Source organism: Trifolium pratense, linkage group LG5, assembly GCF_020283565.1.
Source record: "Trifolium pratense cultivar HEN17-A07 linkage group LG5, ARS_RC_1.1, whole genome shotgun sequence".
In the NCBI taxonomy this organism is placed as follows: Eukaryota; Viridiplantae; Streptophyta; class Magnoliopsida; order Fabales; family Fabaceae; genus Trifolium; species Trifolium pratense.
Window position 1 is genome coordinate 46,504,314 of NC_060063.1, and position 27,158 is coordinate 46,531,471.

A 27,158-nucleotide genomic window follows, 5' to 3' on the forward strand; every position below is an offset into this window, starting at 1 on the left:
GTATGACCGTAAGTCAAAGAAAATGACATTCAGTAGAGATGTCATAGTTGATGAAGCAAAATCCTGGGATTGGATTTCTGGCAGTAGCAGTAGTAGGCCGGTGATAAGCACAACAAAAGATGAAGACAGTGATAGTGACTGTACTGCTGAGACAGATGTGGAAGCAGATGGCGAAGCACCAGAACCAGAAATTGAGGTCAATGTAGGAACAAAAGTCAGATCAACAAGGGCTAGAGACCCTAGTGTTGAGACAGATGCTGAAGCAGTTGTTGAAGCATCAAAAACAGAATCAATAATTGAGGCTAATGTAGAAACAAGAGCCAGATCAATAAGAACAAGAGACTGTAATGCTCAGACAGAGGTTGAAGCATTAGAAGTTAAGGCTAGTGTAGAAACAAAAGTCAGATCAAAAAGGAAAAGATAAGTTCCAACCGGATGGCAAGAATGTGAGTTTGCAGGTGATAGTGGAGTCAATAAAGAATGTGAATTAGTGCAGTGTGCATTATTGGCTGATAAACCAATAACTGGGTCTAAAGTGACAGGTGTAGGCATAATATCTTGTTTCTTAAGAAAAGAATTTCTGAGAACTACAAGAGGGTTAATGCTACATCAAAAGAAGTATGCTGGGGAAATATTGAGAAGATTCAATATGGTTGAAAGTAAGCCCACAATGGAAGTGAATCTCAAGGCAGGAAAAAAAAGCAAAGTGAAGAAGCAGATTGTAGAATCAAGGTGAAGAATCATAGTGAAGATTCTACAATGTTCAAGCAAGTTATTAGATGCTTGAGATATATGTGCAAGAGTAGGCCAGATATATGCTTTGTTAAGGGCTTGGTAAGTAGGTTCATGGAAGAGCCCAGAAAGTCACACATGAATGCAGCTATAAGAGTACCGAGGTACATAGCTGGTACACTAGAGTTTGGAATTCTCTTTCCAACATCAACAAGGAATGCAAGGCAAGAGATAATTTGCTATTCATATGCTGACTGGTGTGGTCACAAGATTGATAGAAGGAGTACCACTGGTTATTTCTTCAAGTTCATGGATGTTTCAGTTTCTTGGTGTTCAAGGAAGCAACCAGTAGTTGCCCTTTCATCATGTGAAGCAGAGTATATTGCTGATTCATATGCTGCTTGTCAAGCATTATGGATTGAATTAGTTTTAAAGAAGCTAAAGGTAGATGTTGAAAGACCAATCAAGTTGCAGATTGACAACAAGTCTGCCATAAACTTAGCTAAAAATCCAGTGCTTCATGGTAGAAGCAAACACATCGAGGCAAGGTTTCACTTTCTAAGGGAGCAAGTTAATCAAGGAAGCCTAGAAGTGGAGCATTGTGCAACTGGTTCTCAGGTTGCAGATATTTTGACAAAGAGTTTGAAAACAGATAGGTTTTTGAGCTTAAGAAATTCACTTGGAGTTTTTCAAGTTAGAAATTGATGTATAGGTTTGAAATTAAGGGAGCATGTTGTTTGTAATTGTCAAACCTATTCAGTACTGTAATGTGCCACTAGATACTTAGGCATCTTATCTGTTATTTGTTGTTACAGTTGTAAAGTAGTTAAGCAGTTAGTTAGTCGGTTAGACAGTTAAGCATTGCAGTTAGTTAGTTACTAGAGGGGTAGTTACACTATATAGTCTATAAATACAGTTGTAATCTCACATTTTGTTTTTAACCTCTTAGAACCTCTTGTAACCATCTTTTTCATTCTTCAATTCAATAAACAAATTCCTCTTTTCTCCCTTATCTTCTTCTCTCTCAAATCACAAAGTGTGAGTGTGTGTCTAGTTATGCTTCAACATTTGTTCCAACAGTATCGGTATGATTGCATTGGCGGCATGGTGAGTTTGACTAAATTATCTGCCATTGTGATTTTGACAAAAAGTATATTTTAAGTGAATGTTTGAATTGACGGTGAATTTGACAAAATTGGCAATTTGAAAACTATAAAGTATTGATTTTTCCAAAACCATGTTGATTCATTGTGATTCTGTCAATCTCACTGCAAATTCAAACATGTATGTATCGAGGCTTCAACAAACCATTTATTGTATACCAGGAAGAAAAAAAAAACCAATTTAATTTAAAATTTAAAGTTGATGATAAATGAATATTTTTATAAAATACTTTAATCCATTAGACAAATTTTAATTATCTCAAAATCCAAAGAGAATAAGAGATTAGTACTAGTAGTACTATGGTGGTAAGTTGGTAAGTACTACTAGTACTCTACTTCCTTAATTATCGTAGATTTATGTAACTTTGTGCGTATAAAGAAATGGATTAATGTAGCAAGTGACGAAAGCAGCAGCACAATTAAGCCACTAGACCAAACAAATTGGACTCCATTTTCTTGAACTAAGTGTTGATGCAGATTATCGTATAAAATACTAAACCCTCTTTGTTAATGTTTGAATCACAAGTCCATGACTATTATAATGGTTGTTTAAGGAAGCACTTAATAGATTAATCCATTTTGGCCTCTTCTCAACGTCTCTTTCTGTCTGATTCAAACGGTGGGGAATATTAAGTGATTAAATAATGAAAACAAGATAAATAAAAGTTCATGGGAACAAATGGTACATATGGTGTTTTCACCAAAGCAATTCACATAGCCATAGGTGTGGATAATAATCTTTATAATTTACTAGAGTAAAAAATTACTATTATTATATTTCAATGATCTCATCTTAGTGTTTATGTGTCCAAATACCATGAATTTGGCGAGCTATTGTTACATTTTCAGGGTCACTAGACTAAATGCATACTAGTGTTTAAGCATCGGTAGAAATTAAAAATCAACAATAAGTAAAATTAAAACTCACTTTAATTTAACTTTTTGGGAAGATAATTGGTGGGATAAAGTTCCTAGTTTTATTGTTAAGAATTTTTTTCGCAATTCTTATAGATTCATTTGATTGTTTTTCTTGGGTTTTGGTCTAGTCCCCTCAATATTCAGTTGCATTCTTATCAATAAAATTTTGTGCGTGGTGCTGCAAATGATTGGTGATGCTTAAGGTGTCAACATAGTTGGGATGATGAGTTTCTACAACTGATGTCTTTGCACTACACTAGCCTTTATATATATAAAAAAAAAATGTAGTAATGTTGACTTGCAACCTTGGAGTGTAATAATTCTAATTTTTTTTATAAAAACTAATAATTCTATTTTTAAATTACTTATAATATGTGCATTTGCATTTACTCCCTTCGTCCCTAATTATAATCTCTATTTTAAAAATAAAATTTTTCCCTAAATATAAGTCCATTTTCAATTCCCTAGATACATTTATTATTACTTTTCCAAACATAATCATACTTCACTTGGAATACGAAAACTCAACTACAAATACATCTTCTTACAAAGGATAATTTAGTAATTGTAATACTCAAAAAGTACACATTTACTCTCTCCGGTCCTATATTTAAAAAACTTCTACTTTTTAGATTCATTATGAAATGAATGTATAGTCTAGATATTTTCATTTCACAATAAATCTAAAAAAATAGAAATTTTCTTTTATATATATATGACCGAATGGAGTATTACACGGATCAAGATTGCCTGCAGTTACTGCAGGACCACACAGTGGAGTAAATTGTCCTATTACTATTTAAATAATTTAATTAAATTATAAAACATAGCTAAAAGACTTTACAGCATATCCCTGCAGTTAAAACTCAACTGCAACATATCCATATCCATTTCCGTATTACGGTATCAACATTTCTTAATGTGTGAAAAATTTCAACAAGACTTATATTAAGGGGCTAATGCTACGGTGGACCACCTTCACAAGTGGTCCACCATGGACAAGTGATTTACCGAATATGAATTTTACAAAATTTACTATTGGATTGAAAATTTATATCGTATAGGTCATCCATAAATTTTTTTGAAAATCATTTGAGGTGTTATTGAGACCCATCAAGATTTACGTTATTTAATAAATCGTTAATCTTGATGTGTCTCAATAACATATCAAATGGTTTTCAATTTTTCTAAATTTTTCTATGGATTATCTATATGATCTAAACTTTTAATCCAACGATAGATTTTATAAAATTTGTATTCATTATAATGTTATTTGTGACTGGTCCACCATAAATCTCTTGATGAAGTGGTCCATATTAGAATTTATCTATATTACATACGGATGGTGTATGTATATCTCAAATTATCGACACACTGCACGAAAATAGTGACGATGATGTACTATATGGATGAGGTTAATTATTCTGTCAAATAAATATGCATTGCCCAAACTACCCCTTAATCGGTCAAGAATGATGTTTTTTCAGCTGAGCCACATGATTCATGAAAAAAGAAATGTTGACTCGAAATTCAATAACAAAAATGTTCTCAAAACCCAACAGTCAAATGAAACTCTAATCATTGTTGGATATGAAATTTAAGATTCAAACTGTGCTTTCGGATTGGCTCCTTCAAAATGCAGCACCCACACACTTCCTCAACGCGTGGGGATCACGCGGCCAAAAACATGATACTGTACTTTACATCATTTTAATTTATTTTTCTGCTCTTTTTTTACAAAATTTATTTATTATACTTCTCCTTCATTCATTTCTGTAAAGATTTAGTAATTGACATTCAGAGTATAAAAAAATTGTTGTGTGTGTTTAATCATGTTTCATTATTATGATGTTTCATCGTGCTCGAATTAAATTTTAGAGTTATATTTATAAATCTTAGGTCAACTGATAGAAATATAAAAATATTAGGTTGAATGCTATGATTAGGACTCCAATCACACCACTTTATGTGTATGTTGAGTTTTCATTGATTTTTCATTTGTTTATCTACCAAAAAAAATTAAAGTTGTTGCGAATAATACAGTGAAATCTTACCATTTTTTAAATGCTTTATTAAAAAAAATATTCAAAAGGTCTTCTCTAATACGTACTTAAGTTGAAGTTTTTTTTTATATATAATATTAGTACGAAGTTTTCATCGCTGTTAATGATAATTAATCTTCGTCAAAAAAGTTATAGAACATATAAGGTGGATTCCCTCATCCTAACCGAATTTTTTCTATACACATATCCTTGACCGCAAAGTTGAAGGTTTTCTATTCATCACATTTGCAGTGAAGCTAAATGTGTGTGCTTACTTGTTGGCTAATAAATAGTAAGGGGCATTGACTTTAATGGAGTTATTTTTTTATTTTCCTCTTCTTAATTTGCTTATTGACGATGATGTAAGAGAAATTTGTTTCCCTTTTTTATTTTGTAATTCTATTTATTTTTCATAATAAAATAAATACACATGCAACTATGTATATACTAATACATATGTAAGTGTGAAACTTTTTATGTTGACCGTGCATACCAAAATATATTTTATACAGGAGATGTTCAAATCTGAATCTTGATTTAAATTTGACTTAGCTAATCATTTTTATTTACTCTTGCTATGAAAGCATTTGTGCTCATGACATTTTTGTTTCCTGTAACTCTTAGTAATTATTATGTAGGCTTGCGTAAATAGTAATTTTAGTGTGTTTTCAGTGTCGATAAGATATGATTGTTTTTGAGTTAAGAAAAAATAATGTATGTCTCCTAGAACGAAATATAATCATATGTGCTATATGATTATGCAAAATATGTAAGGGGTTTAAAATGTGGGGAAAAAAACAGAATGAATGAAATAAACATGATATGTCAAGATGGTTGGAATATATATATATAAATAATTGCGTAGTGAACAAAATACACTTTCAATAAATCCGTACAAAAAGGTAAAAATCTAGTATTCATGTTATTTTTTTACAAGTAGTTTAGTTACTAAAAAATTTATTCTTCTCTAAATAAGTAGTCTAAGATGTTGAAATTTAAGGAATTTGTCATCAATCAATCGATAGAAATTATAGCATATTATCAACAGGATGGGATACCTTTTAAGATTGGTTAGGATTGTAGAGATGGTGAAGAGTATGAGAGTTGTTGTCCTCCTCCTGATGTGTTTCATTGTTGGGCCGAATGGAGCGAGTCTTACTGGATTGGATCGACACATTAGGCATTTAGCAACCTTATAAGTGATTTTTGACACCACACTTTCACCTAAAATCTTAAGACAAATATGTTTATGTCCAACCTCAACTCTTCCAAAAATGTGGGACTTGAGTCACATTTGATAGATACCAACATTCACGTGCAGTGTATTCAGACTCACTGAGATGGTCATAAAGTATATCCACCAATAGAGGGAGGAACCTCGTAACGAATTGACCAAACAAATGACACAACTCATATCGGCTCATTCTTAAATAAAACTCAATACAATATTCACCTATATTTATTTAAATCAAGTGCAATAACAATTTTTTTATTAAATTCAACATAAGGTTTCAATCCCGACTTTGCATAATGCAATATTCTTATCAACTAAATTAATTTTACTGGACTAGTATTCATGTTACTAGTATTATTTATGAAACTTGTAAGATATTTTTATTAAATAAATTATGGCAAAATGAAAAATATTCTTACATCTTTTTGGGAACCAAAAGTTTATCTTATATGCAAAAGAATCTTTGGTACTGATTTTAGGGTCACCCCATTTGAAACACAAGTGATATTGATGATATAAAATTGGTTATTAACATGAGAAAAGACAAAGGAAAGGAACATATTAATAGTGTCACTGTCATTGCAACTTGATGCTGTGGCATTACACATAATTTTAAGAGATTCTTCCAACTTGAACATCACTAGTAGCTAGCTAGTAGTTATTGCTAAAGCCTTCACACAGTTAGCTGGCAATATAATTAGTGGCAAAGGATTGAGGTTCAAATTTTTGCCATAAACAAATATAACTTCTCTGAACAACTGAGTAATGTTCTCCCATTGTTGATGGCCAAACACATGAAGTGAAATTATTAGGGGCTATTTACTTTCTAAGAATATTTTCTGATTTAATTTTTTAAAATATGTGCTCATTTTAACTTACTAATAAGCTTATAACATACAAGACCTAGATATTGATTGCTTCAAAAAAAAGACCTAGATATTGATATATTTTATTAGGTCGGGCTTAGACCACGCAAAGTGTGACATCTAAAGCTGGCTGATGGGGGCAGAGTGTCAACAGACCCGGCCTCCATAGGGGTGCAGGTGAGCGACGGCATCGGGTCTCTAAATTTTGGAGGTCTCAATTCAAAATTTTGAGATCCTATAATAACAGTTATATATTGTCGGTATTTATAAAATATCAGATGTATTCAATAGATTAATTTTGAAGCCCTGTAATAATAGTTATATATAGTATTATCAATGTTCATAAAATATCATATGTTTAGTAAAAATATCCTAATCAAGTAAAAAAAAAATAATTACACGTATTTTTATTAGGAATTTTCTCCTCTCATAAACAAATTTTCTCCATACGCATGTGCAATGAAATAGAATCCATACGATGATCAAAACTTTTACCACTTGACGAATTCTTTGTTGATGTTTCTTATGTTCCTTATAATTTAAATAGAGGATGATTCTTTTAATTGTTTAATTTTTTTTTTTATTAAGGTCCATTTTTAATATTCAAACCGGGCCTCCAAATAGTCGGGACCGGCCCTGAGTGTCAACGAGCTGCTCCTAATATGCTTCTAGGCAGAGAGACGCATGACTGAACTGAATTTACACCGTAACAAATGGATCCCGAGCTCGTGCAGGTATGAGATTGCATTATGAACATTATGAGAAATCAAAATAGTTACTGAGTAAAACAAACAAACTGTTGTTTCAGTGACAGACACTTCAACTATTAGAATTTATTTCAAGTTGGCAAGAGACAAAGAGACACCATCATTCCGTTTACAAGTTTACCATGAAATTTCACTAAACAAGCTGTCTCAATGAAACACATACACAAATACGGACACGACACGGTTACGGGACACTAACACGTAGGTAAGGATAATAATTTGAGAAAATGACTTGATCCATGTAATTGTAAGTGTCGGTGTCATATCGTGTCGAATACGATCCATGTCCGACAGCAGAACACGCCTAATCCGAGGAGTGTCCATGCTTTTTTGGCTATCTTTTTGTAGAGCACAGAACATTTCAAGTGTTGGTTCATTGGTTTTGAATTTCTTACTACATTCCAAAGAAGAAAAAGCCAATAAGCACTATAAGTACAACTACAAAGTTATGTTTCTTAAAGAGAAAAAACCAAGCCAAATTCTTTACTAGATGTAAACCACTTGGTAATAACAAAAGAAAGAGAATGATTGAAAAGAAAAAGAACTCTTTAAAAGAATGTACACAAACACAAATCAAAGGAAGAAAAAAAAATCAAATTCAAAAGCACTAACTAACAACTATAACATCATTATAAGTTGTAGTTTCCTCTCAAATTTCTTCAACTGTGACAAACCATAGCTGTATAACTTATAATATCAAGAAATCCAAGATTCTTCTTCATGTTGTGTCTGAAAATTTGAAGATGGTGGCTTTTGCATTCTAACACCACTTATACTGTTTCTTGCAGCCATCATTTCATTGAGTGAAAGCCTTTTCTTAACTTCAGGTCTTTGTTTAGGAGCACTATGAGACCTTAATTTAGCCTTAAATGACTGAGTATTAGCCATGTAATTAGGGAAATTTGAGTAATAATAAGGTTTAAAGAAAGTGTCACCACAAACACTTTTTGATGGTGTGTTTGGAGCAATATTTGGACGCATAGACGAATGATTGAAACGCGGTGTGTTATGTGTCGTAGGGTACCTAGTGTCTTCAAGATTGTTGAAATACCAATCAAAGTCTTGTTGTTGTTGATGATGATGATTTCTACAATCAGCTGGAATTGAGATTCTACCTGGAAGAGGTGATGATGAAATTGTGTGACAATGTGGTAATTCTTCTCCACATTCAGACATTGTTGAGGTAAATCTCCTAGATTTTGTTCTTGTCTTGTATGATGTGTCAATTTCAACAATCTTTGGACTTTGATCATCATATCCATTCATTGATGTTTCAAATGATGTTGGTAACCTTTTGCTGTGAAACTCACTCCTTGTTTCATCAAATCGTTCCTAACCAAGTAACAAAAGAAAACATAAGCAAACAAATTAGACGCCATATATGTATATGATTCGATTGGCGGCACAGTGAGTCTGACTAAATCATTGTGTGCCAGTGTGATTTTGACAAAAACTACATTTTAAGTGTATGTTTGAATCGACCGTGAATTCGGCTAAATTGACAGATTGATTTGGCTGAAACTACATAGTGTAGCTTTTTCCAAAATCGTGGTGGTTCATAGTGATTCTGTCTATCTCACTGCAAATTCAAACATGTACCGAGGCTTCAACAAAATCACCGATGATCCAAACATGTACATGTTTGGTATGCAATGCAGCATGAAGGATAAGAAATATCAGTATTTTTACCAAAGATTTTCTTGCAAGATTTTCAGGTAGGAATCGATTTTCTTTGCTCATGGAACGACGAGCTCTTTGTGTTCTAACAGAAGTTTGAGCTCTGAATAGAGCTTGCATACTGTGAAGAGTTGCAGCAGCTCTTTTTCTAACTAGATAGCCTCTAACAAGAGCTTGAATCTTAACCAATCCTTTCAATGCTCTAAGAGCTTTCCTTGCCTGAAAAATTAATCAAACAACATAAACTTTGAATCAAGGCCAAAACCACAAAACAGATCAAGTTTATAGAGCCTAAACCATAACAAATCACAGCATTAGAAAGCATGAAACAAGGTAAGTCAACATTATGTCAAATATTCTATATGGTTTAACAGAAAATGAGGTTTTGAAAAACAAGGTAAGTCAATAAGATTGTGGAAAAAAGGGAAAGTATATGCCACTAGTTTCAAGGATCCAAACAGAAATAGAGGAACACTGTTTTATTAAGAATCTAGTAAATAAAAAGAATCTAAAATAACACTTTCTCACCTTTTGAGAGCAGACAAAGAAGTAGAAATCAAGCAAAAGCACTTATACCAACCAAAACATCTTTGTCACAAATCATAAAACAATCCAATTTTACCAAATCAAAAACATTTACAAATACAGAGAAAAAACATACATACCCAAATGAACAAAACCAAATTTGAACCATTTTAAATCAAATCACAAAACATCTACAAAATCTAAGAAAAAACAAACATACCAAATAGCCTCTGAAGAAAGTTTGGATCTTTACAGCACCCCATTTCTCTCTACTTCCACTAAACAATGTACCTCTTCCATGACTAGTCAGTCTCACAACCGCCACGGCAGCCTGAGCGGCGGCAACAGCAGCATCCGCAGCGGCCGCCGTAGCAGCTGCAACAGCAATTGCATGTTTGTTCTGCTGATTATCAGTATCAGCAATATAGGATCTAAGCCAAGAAGTATCAGAAGATGAATTTGGAGTAATATTTGGTTCCTCAACTTCCACATTCTTCCCTTGTTTTGCAAAACTCCATCTTTTCTTCTCCTTTTTGTTGGTATTGTCAGGTGTCATGAAACCTGAATTAATTTCATTGTGGTCCTTCATCTCCTTTTCCTTTTTCTTGTTTCCTACTAACAAATTCTTGAACCACCTACTAGCTTTTCCCATAACTAGTTTTTTGAGTCAAGAATCTGAAGTGAGTTAATGATGAGAAAAACAATGTCAAATAGTGAGAGCAAAATGTTGAATAAACGCAATACGAGGGAATTGAGGAAAATTTAAAAAAAAAATGTGTTGAAGGAAACAAAACAAGTGGTGTTTAGTGCTAAAATAAAGAACATATAAAGAATCTTAGCATAATCAGTGATGTGAGCAACACATGAAGGAAAATATTATTCAATATATTACTAAGTTACTAAATAATTAAAATTTGGATAAAGATGGAACTTTTTTTGAAAAAAGAATATAAAAATTTCTGACAAGTCCTCGTGAAAAACTGTATTACATGACAAAAAGATGTCACAGAAGTTTTCAGAGAGAGATTCAAATTAACCACAAAAAAAAAAATTAATCTTAAAAATAATAATAATAATTAATAACCTCAAAAACAAAGAACTTGCAAATAAACATGAAAATCTAAAACATGGTAAAGAGACAAGAATTAGAGACAAAACATAAAGGTAAAAAACTGATGAAAAAAGTGAAAACAATAATTAGAATAATAATCATAGGAAAAATGAAAAGGAAAAAAGTAACCTAAAGACCATAAAAACAGATTCTACTACTAATCTTAAATTCAAAAAGCACTTTTTTTCTTTGAACTCAACCAATAACAATCTCTCCAAACTTACAAAAAACACTGTCAAATGCTTCCAACAATTGCACAAAAACTTTCTGGAACAATGTGTACTGTTTTTTCTACGTATATGAAAAGATACCCACTAAAAAACAAATTAACCCGTGAGTGAGAGTTTTCTAGTTCAAAAATCTCATTGAGTATAGTTTCATTTCAAAAACCCATTTGAGTATTTTCTTTATAGACTTCAATCTATGAAAAAGTTTCTTCCTTTATAACTATTAGTTATGTTCTGCAACCAAATTAATAATAACACCATTGAAAAACAATAATAGTACACTGCATATTTTGCTGTGAAATTGTACTATACATTAAAAGCATTATACCAACTCAAAAATGGTTACTTTATATAATCTTTTTTGTCCCCACTAATAATCCAAAATTGGGTCTTTGAAAATGAAATAAAAAAAAAGATCTTTCTGTTTTCCTCCGTATCTTGTAACAACAGAATAGTGATGTTTTTTTCCAGAATAAAGTAAAAAAATTAAAATTTCTTTTTCTGATTCTGAGTTAGTAATTCTGACCATATGCTGATGAATTTGATTCCATATGATATGCTTACCTTATTTTTATATCTTTATCTGCAAAATGATATGATAAAAAAGTATTAAATATTTTGTTATATGGTAGAAAATATGGAACAGTGGGTTTGTGAAAAAGTGGGTTTTCAAATAGTCTCAGATGAGAAATAAACGGAGGAGCAGTCAATGGGATTTTGCATAACTGATGATAGCATTAAATTCTATTCTGAGGTGAACTTCTAGTAATAGTGCCTCTCTTTGGGATACTCCAAATTTGGTTGTTTTTCTTACCTTAGGATAATAATTAATACTACCATGTGATTTTGCTATTATAATAACTTTGCAGTATACTCTTAATACTATGATTTTTCAAGTTAATTATTGGGTTGTGATTCAAATTTTGAATTCTACTGTCTTTTTCTTGTTCTGTTTTATGGTCTTTGCCTTTGGCCTCCTCTAAGGAAATCAAAGTTTTGGGAGTACTATATTTTTTATTTCAAGCTAATTACATGATTGATGAGTTGATGGTCAGTTTGGTAATTTTAAATTTTGTATAATAATATATGTCCACGTAATTTTAATCTCAACCATTTATTTAATTTAAAAATAACACCAAAAATCTTTTTTTATATCAGAGAGGGCAAACCCAAACAAAAAAAAAATATTACAACTGAATCAAACGAGGAGTGTTGAGCTCCAAAATATCAGCAGAAAAATGATTTCTAATCTTATTCGGACAACTCTCAAAAATAACAATATTACAGTGTTGCATGCAAAAAAAAATTATATCATAGAGGGTCTAAACCCAAACAAAAAAAAAATTACAACCGAATCAAACGAGGGGTGTTGACTGTTGAGCCCCAAAATATCGGTGGAAAAAATATTTCTAATGTTACTCAGACAACTCTCAAAAAGATTTCTAAGAGTGTGCTCTTCCTTAAAGTATTGTGTTCGATTTTCTTTGGTGCCAATTTAAGTGATTGATTTAACTTCTTCAAAAAAAATATATAATGTTATTGTCATCACTTCGTGTCAACATTTCACTTTTCGAGTCACCCATTGTGCTTGAATAGTTTGTGTATGGTCATGTGTCTATGATTGTACTTCAATATTTTCAAGTTGTCCGATCTACTCAAAAATAAAATAAAAAATTACATACAAATTGTTTACCGTGATTAATCTCCGTCTAAAAACCTATAAAACACACAATGTGAATTTCAACTAAATTTTCTTGATACGCAATAGTTATATATTTGAATCTGTACCAGTTTGATCAATCAATATTAGTACATTGTGTTAAAATAAAATTCTAGTTGTTTCATGTTTGTGTTAAAAGGCCTACTAGCTACTATACTTAATCAAAAAAAAATCCTACTTATAATATCCACCTCTCTCATTCAATGTGTAACATATATATGAATCCTTTGAAGAAGAAAAAACTTGTCAAATGTTACACATTATCAAGAAGAAAAAAAATAGTTTTTTTTTTACATAAGATGTTGAATTCATCTCGATGAGTATTTTCAAAATATCATATTTTTATAATTTTTAATATTATACAATTAAAATTATTAGTCGTCAAAGTTATGCATCGACATGCGTGACGACGCAGTCAACTGACTCACTTATTATAGAACGGATGGAGTACTAGTTTTTATTTAGGACAGATATATACTGTACAAGTTAGTACTTATTCTACCAAAAAAAAGTTAGTACTCTTTATTAAGTTAGGTAAGCTTAAATGGAATTAAAAGACTCAATAAAACGCAGTTGCCGTAAGTAACTTTATCAAGAAAATAAAATGAAACGCTACTGTAAGTCCGTAACCACTCATTAATAAAAATCATAAAATGACAAGAAAATTGACTCTTCTAAGGAACATTTTCTCCGAATATTTTGGATCGTAATAAATTTTATTTGAATTTGCACTTCGATGTAACTAATGAGAGAAAATAAGGGAGAGAGTGGGGGCTCATGTGAATGTAGAAGGAAAATTGCTTTTTTCGCCCCCATGTTCCTCTTAAACCCCCCAAAAATCCCAAAATAACCTTGAATTTGGGGGGTTTAGGAAGCTATGGATCTTAGGATCCGAAATATATTATGTTTGGTTCGTGGGATCCGAAACAAGCCAATTATAGATGGGAACACGTTTGGGGGGGGGGGGGGGGGGCGAAAATTGTGCTTATACGTTGGTTTGGAGTCTACAATCCAAAACCAATTATGTTTGGATTCTGCGAACCGAAATGGTCACGAAAATCACAGGTTTGGATCCTGCGAACCGAAATGGTCACGAAAATCACAGGTTTGGATCCTGCGAACCAAAATGGTCACGAAAATCACAGGTTTGGATCCTGCGAACCGAAATGGTCACTAAAATTACAGCTTTGGAGTGTACAGTCCAAAATCAAGTTTTCTGCAGAAATTTTTTACAGTTTTACAGGCCAACATTATGCATGTTCGGAATTTGCTCTTTTGCACTAAATTAAAAGTTAAAAATAACCATTGTCATTACATACGATAACTTCAAACGTAATCAAATAAATCATAACTTCAAACTCTAAAACGTAAATTACAACTTCAAACTTAAAAACAATTCAAGCAAAATGAGTTCGTCTTCATTTGGCTTCATTATAGCCTCTTTTTTGCACCATTCGATCATCTCATCTCGGACCTTATACTTTTCACACTTAAAAAAAATAATTGGCAGTGTTAACCAAAATATTTGCGGGTTCAACTACATTAGGTTGTGCAATATCGGGTTCATCGATGTTCGGTTTCATTTCAAACGGAGGTTCGGCCATCACAAACCCTACCTATCACAATAAATTTCAAAATTTTTAAAAGCTGTCCAGTTTGGCATGTGGGATCCGAAATGAGTTCGGATTGTATGAGCCAAACGCGATTGCGATCATAAAACCATGAAAATTGAAAAAATGAACGGTTTAAAGTGCTTATTACCTCTTGTATGACTCCGATTGAGTATTGCGCCCCTCTTTGAGTGAATAAACGTTGCTTTCAAGTCTCTGATACGCCAAAAAAATCGCCCTAGCTACAAAGCTCCCAATTGAGTGTCCAAGTGGTTATGAAAGTGCAACTTCTGAAATATAGGCTATATAGACTCTATTCGGATCCTACACACCGAATATGAGCGTTTCCAGTTGGTAGAATCCGAAATGATGCAAAATTTTAAAAATCAAAGCATTTCGGATTGTACAGTCCAAAATCAAGTTTTCCTGGGCAAATCATCAACGATGTACAAGTCAGGCATAGCCAGCCAATGACTTGTTTAAACTGGTTTCGGATTGTATGGTCCATATCAAACAAGTTTCGGCCTCCATACTCCAAAACTGTTAAAAATAAGGATGTTCGGATTGTACAGTCCAAACCCAGGTTTTTCAGGGCAAAACATCACGTACAAGGCAGGCATAACCAGCCAATTGCTTGTTTAAACTGATTTCGGATTGTATGGACCATAACAAACAAATTTCGGATTCTAGAGTCCAAACGCATTTATAGGGTCAAAATGGTCACTTTGGGGGGCCTTGGAGGAAACAATGGGGGGGAAAAAAGCAATTTTCATGTAGAAGACAAGGGATATAGTAGATGGAAGGGGAATGGGCTAATAGTCCGTAATAGATAGTAATAATTGTTGGGGGTGTTTGTTTCATGGATTATAAATTTATTCTCAGGAATGTGACTTTTGGAATCTTTAATTCCTATGTTTGTTTCAAGTTTTAAAAAATTATGCCTAGGAACTTTTTATTCCTTGGAATATAAATTACACATGACTTTCCCACTTTTTATTCCCATATTAAATGGTGGGAATCTTACATTCCCATGAGAATAAGAGGTAACCACCCATAACTCCCCACTCTCTCATTATTTTTAACTCATTTATTTTTTTATTTTAATATTTTAAAATATTAATTGAATTTATTTTAAAAATGTTCCAAGGAACTTTATTTATTTACCAAACATATTGATAGGAATAATGTTCCCAGCAATAATATTCCAAGGAATAATAATCCTAGGATTATAATTTTAATCCCCGAAACAAACACACCCTTGGAAAAGTAGTACTCCCTCCGGTCCTTATATTGATTAGATATCTCCAACATTCTATGAATTTAAAAAATAAACTTCTTCTTATAATAAGGATCGGAGGGAGTATTTCATATGGTCTACTTGTATGATTCTATTTATAAAAAGGAAAATGTTAAAAGAGCATTTGTTAAGAAAAATTCAAAATCATTTGATACTTTTTTCTGACAATTTCAATTGAACGTACGACAAACTTAAAAAAAAAACCGTTGAATTTCAATAGTCTGAATACATAACTACATTTTTTGGATTTTTATAAAAATTTGTGAAGTTGATCTACTCAATGAGATCTTTGAATTCAACGGTTAGATTGAAGAAATATAATATCAATATCGAGTTATTAAGTGGAGTAAGTCAATAAAAACTTACTCATAGAATTAACGGATCCCTCCTCTCGTTAGTTATTATGGTTAGTGGTTGTCTCATTGATGTTAAATAATGTATGTGGTTGTGGGTTGCCTAATACCTTTTTTTCTTTATTAAGGGTGCAAATCTATATATATAATTCCTAGATAGTTCTCCTACTATCCATCTTAACCCTAATCCACATCACTCATTTACATCCAATTAAATCACACAATAATGCCACATCACTTCCTTATATTATATCATTTTCATCTCTATTTTTTTTGTTTCCACATCACTTCCTTATATTTTTTTTCAATATAATCAATATTATATCATTCTCATCTCTATTTTTTTTTATATTATATCAGTCTCATAATAAATCATAAAGAATTATGCTTCTCTAATTATCCAAAAATTGATGTCACAAGATGTTACAATTTTCTACATTATTATTGAATTATACCTCTCAAATTATCCAAAAATTATTGTTGTGATGTTACATTTTTCTACATTATTATAACATTTCTTAGTGACAATGAAGATGAACATGGTTGGATTCTCTTTCAACATTTATCCCATTTAAATGTCAACCGTTTTCATAGAAACAACAAAGAGTTTATAATTTAGTCACACAAAAAAAATACGAAGATATACATTATTGACTTAATTACATTATAATTTTAGAGAAGAGTGAAGGTTATGCAAAAAGTTAGGTTATGAGATTGAAATATATAATAACCATTATCATTATCATATTTCATTCAATTTTAGTGTGTCGCCTATGCGTTGCACTATTGCATTGGCTGGCACACCCCACCAAAAAAATAAATATATTTGATTCAATTTTGATGGTCCGTACTCATTCTCTATACATATAGGTATATATATTGGTTGGAGGAAGTGATAAGTACATCACTTTTATATTATTATTATTATTATTATTATTATTATTATTATTATAATTTTCATTTTATAATACTTATTGTTACAATTTATACAAATAATTTTTCAACATTATAATATAAAATACCACATAACACCTGTGCATCGCACGAGTGTGAGACTAGTCATAGATTAAAAGTTGTTGATTTTTAACCACTTTGAGCACACAAATGAATATGAAAATATGAATTTTTTTTATCTTTTTATTACGTAAGACTTCAAATTATTCATGATCATGTAAATTTGTAATTTTTATAGATAATTTTATCCGCTTACAAGTAGCTAAACTTTAGTAAATAATTGCCTTTTATTATCCAAAAAAAAAAATTGTCTTTTAAAGAATAAAAAATTAAATAAAAGACATATTAATTTTCTTTAAAAAATTTACGTTTAAAAAATTTACGTTTAAAGATCATAGTTGTATTATATATATACTAGGTTGTTTGACAACAAAACAAAGTGTATAGTGATACACATCGATTACTCCATCCGTCCTAAAATATAAGATCTATTATAGTATAAATTACCAGTGCAATGCACATCTTAGTTTTTACTTATAAAAATATTAATTATTTTATATTATGATATCAATTTTTCTATAGTATTTTAATAATAATTAGATTAAAATGTATATTTTTTAATAAAAAAAATTAAGTGTACATTTGGTTATCCTATTTTTATTTTTAAAGGTGTATATAATTTTTTTTTGTGTGTTAATTTCAGGTTCCTATGAGAAATAATTGTTCCACCAAATAATTAAAAGTGTATATTATTTTCTATATCCCTTGGCCAATGATCAAATCTTGGACCAAATCTTGAAATTTTATTTTTCTGTGTTTGCAATTAAAGTTTTGAAATTTTAAAACTTATAAATAATTTATATTAAACATTAAACATTCATTCATATACTTGTAAAATTGTCATTCATGTGGTCCTATGAATATAACTCAGTTTGTAAATTTTGACATTATTTGGGGGACCAAAATTCAAACTCTAGATTCTCCATTTCTCTACATTGAGTATAGCCACTAATATAACCTAGAGAACCTTCATCTCGTGTATAAAAATTTGGATGGTCCACCCATCATAAATATATCTAATAGATTTTTTTTTGTAATTAGACAATATAATATATAATTCTTCATTCAATTATTCTATTATTTAAAATTTTATTCAATTTAATGTAAGATCCAAATTAAAAATTTATGTTGAACATATATTCATTCGTATACTTGTAAAATTTTCATCCCCATGATCGTATAAATGTAAGATCACATCTCATATTACAATTATTTATTTTGTGGTGTGAAAATGGCAAACCTCCCACTTTGGCTCTAACAAGCTTCAAAATTTTTGAACAAGAGTCCCTCCAATGATATTATTATTAGTCAACCCGGTAATCACTTGAGCTACAACCATAGAATCCACATGAAACTCAATTATATTGAATCTCAAAATTCGAGCATAAGATAGGTCTTCGAGAAGTCCCCACAATTTCGCCACAAAAAACACTACTTACACCTATAAACGTCGCAAAGCCTCAAATCCACTTGCCATCACTACCTCGAATCACTCCACCACACCCTGCTCCCATCCTTTCCTTTGAAGCATCATCACCCAACCACTCTTTGGCAGCCTCCACCTCACCATGGTTAACTCCTTAGCATGCTTCGAGATGATCCTATTTGCTCCACAATAATCACACATATGAGTCATAAAGTCAAGTGAAACATCTAATTCGCCCTGGTACATGCAGCTGCAAAATACTCTTCCACATAGCTTCAAGAAAATTATTTTACGCAAAATCGCAAAGCCTTTTAATTTGTGTAGTTAATTACTTAGTTGTTACCACTTACCATGAGGAATCTATCCACAACTTGAGTTTTTTGTTTTCCATTTATAAGCTATCCACAACTTGAGTGTAGAATCACTTTGACAAAGAATTCAGTATATATAGAATATGGGCAATCATCATACACAAATGTCTATCCGCATTTTTCTAATGATCGTGATATTTGTATAATCAATTAAGGCTGGAAATGAGTCGAGTCGAACTCGCTTAAGCTCAACTCGACTCATTTATTTAATGAGTTTAATTATCGAATTGAGTCATTTGGTTCATGAACCAAGTTCAACGAGATAATTATAGTGTGAGTATGAGCTAGAAAATTGTCCAAAATTGTCTCAAATTAATTATACAAATAGTATCATTTTTCTTTCTATTTTGAATATTTTGTTGTAGTATGATATGTATTAAACTTGATTTGTTTGTATCATATCTATGTTATTCATTTTTTGATCTTTTTCTTTTTTTGGTAAGATTCATTTTTTCTTTTGTGTGTATATATATGTATATTATTTAAACTTATTTAATTTTTTATTTTTAATATTAAATTTATATTTGAAAAAAAATTATGTTATTAAGAACAAATTTATAACAGAAAAATGTTCAACTGTGTTTTAGTTTTTGAGTTCCTATAACATGTGAAGACCCGGTACTCCAAAATTGGCAAAGTATTGTGTCCGATACGTACTCGATACCGATATTCATCCGATACTTTATGATACACGTATCGGAGAAGTATCGTATTAGAGAAGTATCAGCAATTAATATTATTTTTTAAAATAAAATATAACCAATACTTGTTGGATACTTTTCCGATACGCGTATCGATCGAAAAAGTATCAGACAATTAATGCTCTTTGATTATGGAAACGTAGGAGAGGATACTGATACAATTCGTATTTTCTCTTAAGTATTGAATATTAGAGTATGATGTTACCAACTATGTCTTTATTAGTTTTTCTCATTGTCATGACTTTAACTCTGGACCTCCAACTCTTTAACGCTTAGCTCAACTAGCTTAACTAGTTGAGCTATCCATGTCACGCACCTTTTTGGGTAGTACTTAACTCTATATATTTAATTGTCACTTGTTTTCTTATTTTGAGCAATTTGAATGTTAATTTTTATCATTATCGATTTTAGTTATGTTTATATATTTAATTTTAAATTTAATTTTTAAATAACGTATCCCGGATGTATCGTATCGGGAATTTTGAAAATTTTCTCATCGCCTGTATCAGTGTTGTATCGTATCGGTATCGTGTAACGTATCAATGCTTCATAACTATAGTGTAGATTAAACCGTTTTTGAAATTCTTTCGACCCACAAACAAATCAAATTGATTAATGAAGTCGGGCCTTGGATATAGTGTGGGCTTCAGAATTTTGATAAATATATGTGTTGTTGCTATACATACTGCTGCGAATCACTACCCACACCCCCCTTTACTTTCCAAAATACCCTACCATCTACATTTCCACTTCATCAACTAGAGAAAGAAAAGCATTGAATACAAATATAAACAAATAAGAAAATCATACTACTTAGAAAAGTAAAAATTATCTCTATCTCTATCTTTAAAAAAGATGGACGTTCCAAACCCCCAATCCCCATAAAACCCTAGCTCCCTTTCTTCAACCCTAATTGCTAGCCAATCACTAATATACACCTTGCTATAAAAATCAATATGAAATTAATTCACTAACCCTTCAAATCCTCTTCCAGTTGCAAATAATTCATTGGTTGAATACTCCTTCATTTAATGTTCCTTCCTTTCTTCATATACCTATCATCTTCACAATCCTAATATTTCTATCTTAATTTCTCACAACCGTATTTTCTTCTCCTTCTTCTTCCTCATTAATTTCTCAAAGACATGCAAATATTCCATGTGTCCAAACTCTAATCTTTCTCCCTAACATCTCACAATTGTATCTTCTTCTCCTTCTCCCTTATTAATTGCTCAAAAGACATGCAAATATTTCATGTGTCCAACATGCAAATATTCCATGTTTCTCTATAAATACCAACAATCATCATTTATCTTGCCAAAAAAATGGCTCTCTCAGGTGAACATACATACTAGCATTTTTTTTAACTACATATCTTGCTTTTTTATTATTAGTCTTGCTCATGTTTTTTGGTCTTACCATTTGTATGTATAGGAATTTGTATGATTGTGATAACTTTGCAGTGGTTTCTCTATGACATTATAAAAGTACTATCTGGATTGTAAGTGACTTCTTTTTATCAGTTTTCATGTACTATAGTTGTCAATATAATTGTTGTTTTCTGTTCATTTAAATTTAGAAGACTCGAAAAAAAGTTCTTTTAAAGCTTCATATTTATATATTTTATCACAAATTTGCTTACTAGATTGTGAGGTTTGTTGTTAATCTCATTGTAAGTGTCACTCTTGGATTGTCAGCTCTTAATGTTATTGGAGACAAGAAATTGAAGCTCAAATTTGGAGGTGAGAGTCTTCTCATATTAATCTTATTTCAATTTATTGTTCTTTTCTTTGTTAATTAGGAAATTATGGATCCTTATTAGGAAACTTTTTCTTATGTAGGTGTGGCATTAGGAGACATTTGGATCTCACAGAAGATTTTGTGGTGCGTAACATAAATTGTTTTATGTTTTGTTTTTTTTTTTTATTATTATTATTTTGAAGATTGCAATGATTATTAATAGTATTTTTGCACTTATGCATCAAACTCACATATACTACCATATTTTTCTTAGAGGAAGGTGGAATTGGAAATAAACATGAATAATGAAGCATCCTTTGTGGCCTCCACAGAATTGTTGTTATTCATGTGTTAGATAATTTTGTTATTCATCTCTCTCTCATGCATTCTTACTATTTGATTAAAGGTATAGTTTCTATAGTTAGTATCAATTTTAATTAATTGATTTAACTTCTAATGCAAATTAGATTAATAATATTTTAAGATAATTATATTTTATATTGGGCATATGTATGGACTGCAGCAGGATGGACGTGTACTGCTATATAACTAAATGAAAATAGACTTTTTTTTTTAGTTGAAAATAGACTATGTTGTCTCCATATTTTTCGTGTTATTTTGAGCAATTTTGGATGTGTCACAGAGGTAAATCTAAAGGTGTCGGAAATTGTTGACTAAAAATGAAGCATGCATGGATCATTGTAACTGATATTGAGATACTAACTGTGTTTGCTGCATTATGATTTTACTGACATTACAAATAATTCTCAATAAGATGCAGAATCTGAGTTTCTTACTCCAAAAAGTTGCTTGCGAACTCTATTGATACTGTTGAGAAGGCTCTTGCATAAGGATTTGTGAAACTTTCTCACATTGATGTCTATGAGGTGAAGTAAAAATTAGAAAATTCTTCAAGCATAGTTGAAGTTAAAGAGGGTTTTCATCTGACATTAGAAGTAGTGATTTAGAGGTGAGGTAGAAAGAAAATTTGGATGAAATTGAATAGTGATTTCCTTATTCTTTCGAATTTATTGGTTTTGGAATTCTTGATGATACTTCTTTGATAGGATATATGGCTCTATTATTCAAAAGCAAATCGACTCACTTTTTTGTCAAAATCATATGTGATCATAGTGATTTTGAATCAATTGTAGACACATGGAATGTATGTGACCCGTGTTATCAAAGAAGACATATTAGTGAACTTTTGCTTGAATTATGAAACTGGGTGATGATTTATTTGGAGTGGTAGCATAGTAAATGATCATTCAAGAGCATTTTGCTTGAATTGTGAAACTGAATGATGATTTGTTTGGAATAGTAGTGTGATCTCTTTCAAGAGCATGTTTGATTTGTGAGTATAAGATGTGATTTAAACTAAGCCATTTATATAATTTACTTTTGTATCGTACTTATTATAATTTGGTTTTTAAGTTTGTTTGCTCTTTTGGATCATTGATGTTTATCGTTTAGAACCATATTAATCGCACAAAACAAAGAGTAAAAATTAAATTTTATACATTTCACGCACTAGTGGAAAAAACAGTTTTTAAATCAGGGAATTTAAATCAGTTTCTATCCACCTGATTTAAAGAGTGTCACACTAGGACACGGAGGGAATTTTCATATTTGTTTTAATATTTAAGTCAGTTAAACTGATTTAAAAAGTTTTATAATAATTAAAATAAATTGAGACAATATTATTTACTCATTCCATTAGATGATTTCGCCTCTTTCACAAAAACACAACTACCTCTCCCTCTTGTATCTCAGATCTGAAACGAAACCCTAGTCTCTCTCCCTCACAGCGAATGAACAACGTTCTCCCTCACATCGAACCACGTTTTCCCTCTCAAACCCTAAGTCGTTCTTCCTCGGTGAAACGCAAATTATCTCCCTATCTGCTATGATGAAATCGATTACGACGAACTCGTTCTGCTACCACGGTGAAATTCGTCCTCCGCTTTCAAGGTTAGTTCAAATTCTCCTCATTCTTCAATAGATAGATTACGAGCCTAATTTCTTTTTGTGTGTGGTTATAATTCGTTCTCCCCTTTCTAATTTCATATGTGTCGGTGTGTGTTTGTGTTTATTATTCCGTTTATAATTTTTACTTCCTTTACTTGCTCCTTGCATTTATGGCTGCCATGAAGGGATATAAGATGGTTTTGACCATGCCCTCTTACACAAGCTTGGAAAGAAGGGTTTGTATGAGAGCATTTGCAGCTGAATTGATTCTCACTGATCCAACCAAAGGAATGGGAGGAACAGTAAAAAAGGCATACGACCTTTTGGAATCCACGCCAAATGCTTACATGCTGCAACAATTTTCCAACCCGGCCAATACTCGGGTAAGGTTTACTCAACTCAACTCAAATTACTATTTCTGTTTGAAACATTGTTTTTCAGTTTGATTGTTGTCTCTTTTGGTATCAGTTCCTTCAAAATTCCGGTGCGTATTAGCAACATTGGTAGAGGTCCTGAGTTGCCGGTTGGGTCACGTTATGTTGTCTCAAAAGTATGTTAAATATCAAATTCTGCTAGGAAGAGCTTAATATGCAACAACAACAATGTGTTCATAGCAGTATAAGGTTTTATTATGCAGATGCAAAAGAAGCTGAGTTTCACTTGAACTAATAGACTACACTGTTATGAGTTCATTGGAAAGGAAAGGATTGATTGGGTGTTATGTCTTGTAATGATACTAGTATTATAATAAGGTGTATGTAGTGGGTGAATTTACATGTATCTTGACATGAGTTATTCCTTGTAGGAATATGTAGAGGAATTGGTGTATAGCAGAAAACTTTGTAACTGAGATGGTATGAGCATGAGCTGTACTATGACATAGTTGTGGCATGTCTTATGTCTAATTAATAAAATTCTTATGTTTATTATTCTCATGTCTTATGCTCATCATAGGTTCCTTGTCATGGTTCAAGGATTATCTTATGTTTTTATTTTTGATTACAGGATGAATCTGATGAAATGTTGCGCAGAGGGTTTAAAGATCAAATCTATGATGTGTATAGATATCTCCCACCAGATCTTCAGGTTCTCCTTACCTTCATGCCCTCGTCTCTGTCATTGTATTTGGAATGGAATTTCTGCAATTTGATATCTTAATATATATGCTAAAACTAAACTAAAGTGCACTGGGATAGTTAGTTTATTGTTTTCCATATGTAGACTTCACAATATCTTAAGGTTTGACAATGACAATGAACAAAAATAATATTGAACATTGTCTTTTATACATACCAATTTCCAATTCAGACAAATTGTGCTATTAGATAGGGATGTAAGAAGTGTGCAGTGTTCCTGTTTGCTAATTTGATTTAGTGACCGGACATCATATATGAAGGAGTCATTTTAATGTTTTGATTAAACAATGAAGATACTTCTTTTTTTCATAATATAATCTGCAAACTGTGATCATTTCATTTTTGTGTTCTTGAATGAAACCTAAGTGATAAGGTTCTGTATCAATTTTTTCATATGCTCATTTTCATGCCATGAATAGGTATGACATTAATCATGAAAGATTAAGACTTCAGTTATATATTGGATATTATATTTATTTGAAATATTAGACTTATATCTTGTTCTTGTTTTTATGGATTGAACTTTGTTTTTTGTGTTTTTATGAGGATTTAATGATAATGACAATGATGCGAATATGATACTGTGAAAATGATTCTCTACCTGGTGGTGCTTTGTATTATAACCATATGCTCATTTTCACTTCTTTGCAATTTTTGTACTTAACTTATGTTGTGTCTGTGTGCAGGTGCGGTGTCAGGGATCTCTTTGTTGAGGCGCTGGTGCTATTTGGTTTTGTGCTTCTGTTTGCAGACCTGTGTCTCTTTGCTTTAGGTTAGGATAGTGTATTGCAGTATTGGTAGTAGCATTCTTTAGTTTTGTTAAGATATATTTAAATCCATGATACTTTTGGTAACCTTGTTTCATGAATATTTTGTAATTGAATTTATTTATAATTTGGTATGAAATTTGATTCTTTGATATTTTTTTATTAATGATTTTATTTGAAATATTAAAAGGAATGTGTGTGGGAATCTGTTTTAATGTCTAAATCATGTATTATTTGGGGGAGAGAATGAAAAAAATTTAAAAAAAAAAAGATTTTAAATCGGGTGAACCGATTTAAATTGTTGATTTTAAATCGGTTCAATATAGATTTAGAAACTTAAAGTACTTTTTGAACTTTTTTAAAATCAGACTAACCGATTTAATAAACTATTTTAAATCAGACTAACCGATTTAATAAAAGATTTTAAATCGGATCAAGATCCGATTTAAAAGCGAAAAACTTTCTAAATCGACGGCTTCTAAATCGGTCGCTCAACCGATTTAAATAGCCTCCAGGAACCGATTTAAAAAGTGTTTTTTCCACTAGTGACGGGTCTTTGAAGGCTCTACTATAAAATTCGATATGACTGAGCCATCCACTTAATTATGTTTAATTCACCATGATCAACAACATCCATGATTGACAACATCCATAATTAACATATAAATGATGTTCCGCTGAACCCGGGCAACGCACGGGACGACGACTAGTTGTTGCTTAATATGTTGTCATTGTCTTAAATGAGGGTAAATAATTATGTGTAAGATTTATTCAGTTGAACCAAATGCTTAACAAACCGAGCCGATGAAATAAGACCATCTCCAATGGTGGATACTTATTTTTTTAAGTACTAGTACCTAATAGGTACCCCATTGGAGCAAAACACAAAAAGTACCTAATAGGTACTGATTCTACAATAAGAAGTGATACCTATTTTATTTTTGTGGGTTCCATTTATAATGATGCATAGTTATTGGTGGAATGTGTTGTTGGTGGGATACATTTAGAACTTTTTAAGAGATTTGGGTTGGAGGATTGAGTACTTATTAAGTACTATTAATTAAAAAATTATAAATGAGTGATGTGTACACGTGGGGTCCAGTTATGTACTAAAAAATGAGTATCTTCATTGTGAATGCTCTAAGTAACTGAACTAATATGAATATCTTGCTAGACAAATGTCACTTTTTTGTGAGCCACGGTTGAAAACAAACTAACCCAAAAAAAAAAATTATCGAATAATAGATTTTTTAGATGAGAGAGAAAACAAATGTTAAAAGTGGATGTTATTTTGTGATTAAAAAAAATCACTTTTACATGTTGGATTGTTTCTAACAAACTAAAGATTATTTTATTAAAAATAGTGTTTTTTATTAATTATATAAATACAAAGTAAATTATATTTCTCTACAAAATCACTATTTTTTTAAGGGTCTTGTTAACATGTGCATATAGGGCACATGATAAGGTATCTTAATATAGAAATTTAACATTTAATGATACTAGACATTTAATGTTTGAAAAGTTAAAATGCACAAATTCTAAGACATAATTTCTATTTTTACTACCTTAACATGTGTCATATATGCACATGTTAACATTCTCCTTTTTTTTAAGGACAAAACTTAGGCACAGTCACTTATGTGCTATTTTTGCTCTTGCCCTATACAAAAGTGACATATGTATTAAATTTTCCACAAAAATATCTCCCTAACATATACCTTGTTGACTTGTTTACCTCAAATTTCATCTTTTTTTTGAATTTTTATTCTGGTAGATTTTTTTGAATTTCT

At 31.3% G+C, this 27,158-nt stretch overlaps 1 protein-coding gene and 2 long non-coding RNA genes across 4 annotated transcripts; 2 read left to right on the plus strand and 1 right to left on the minus strand.

The window, feature by feature from the left end:
• Positions 1 to 8,122: 8,122 nt before the first annotated feature.
• On the minus strand, positions 8,123 to 11,844 carry LOC123887483 (protein IQ-domain 26-like). The gene is made up of 4 exons (XM_045936801.1): positions 11,827 to 11,844; positions 10,145 to 10,599; positions 9,412 to 9,618; positions 8,123 to 9,054 (listed from the first exon to the last, which is right to left on the minus strand). Exons 2-4 carry the CDS (start codon positions 10,574 to 10,576, stop codon positions 8,419 to 8,421), a joined length of 1,275 nt encoding a protein of 424 aa, XP_045792757.1. The 5' UTR covers positions 10,577 to 10,599; positions 11,827 to 11,844; the 3' UTR covers positions 8,123 to 8,418.
• Positions 11,845 to 20,594: 8,750 nt separating this feature from the next.
• LOC123885021 lies at positions 20,595 to 22,585 on the plus strand. Of its 2 annotated transcripts, none has more exons than XR_006801050.1 (5): positions 20,595 to 21,092; positions 21,189 to 21,255; positions 21,400 to 21,496; positions 21,596 to 21,638; positions 22,276 to 22,585. It is a non-coding gene; the product is annotated as an uncharacterized LOC123885021 (long non-coding RNA). The 2 variants fall into 2 exon arrangements; XR_006801051.1 differs by having other exon boundaries at positions 20,596 to 21,092; positions 21,452 to 21,496.
• A 541-nt stretch (positions 22,586 to 23,126) lies between these two features.
• On the plus strand, positions 23,127 to 25,517 carry LOC123887478. The gene is made up of 3 exons (XR_006801516.1): positions 23,127 to 24,316; positions 24,468 to 24,548; positions 25,285 to 25,517. It is a non-coding gene; the product is annotated as an uncharacterized LOC123887478 (long non-coding RNA).
• The last annotated feature ends 1,641 nt before the right edge of the window (positions 25,518 to 27,158 follow it).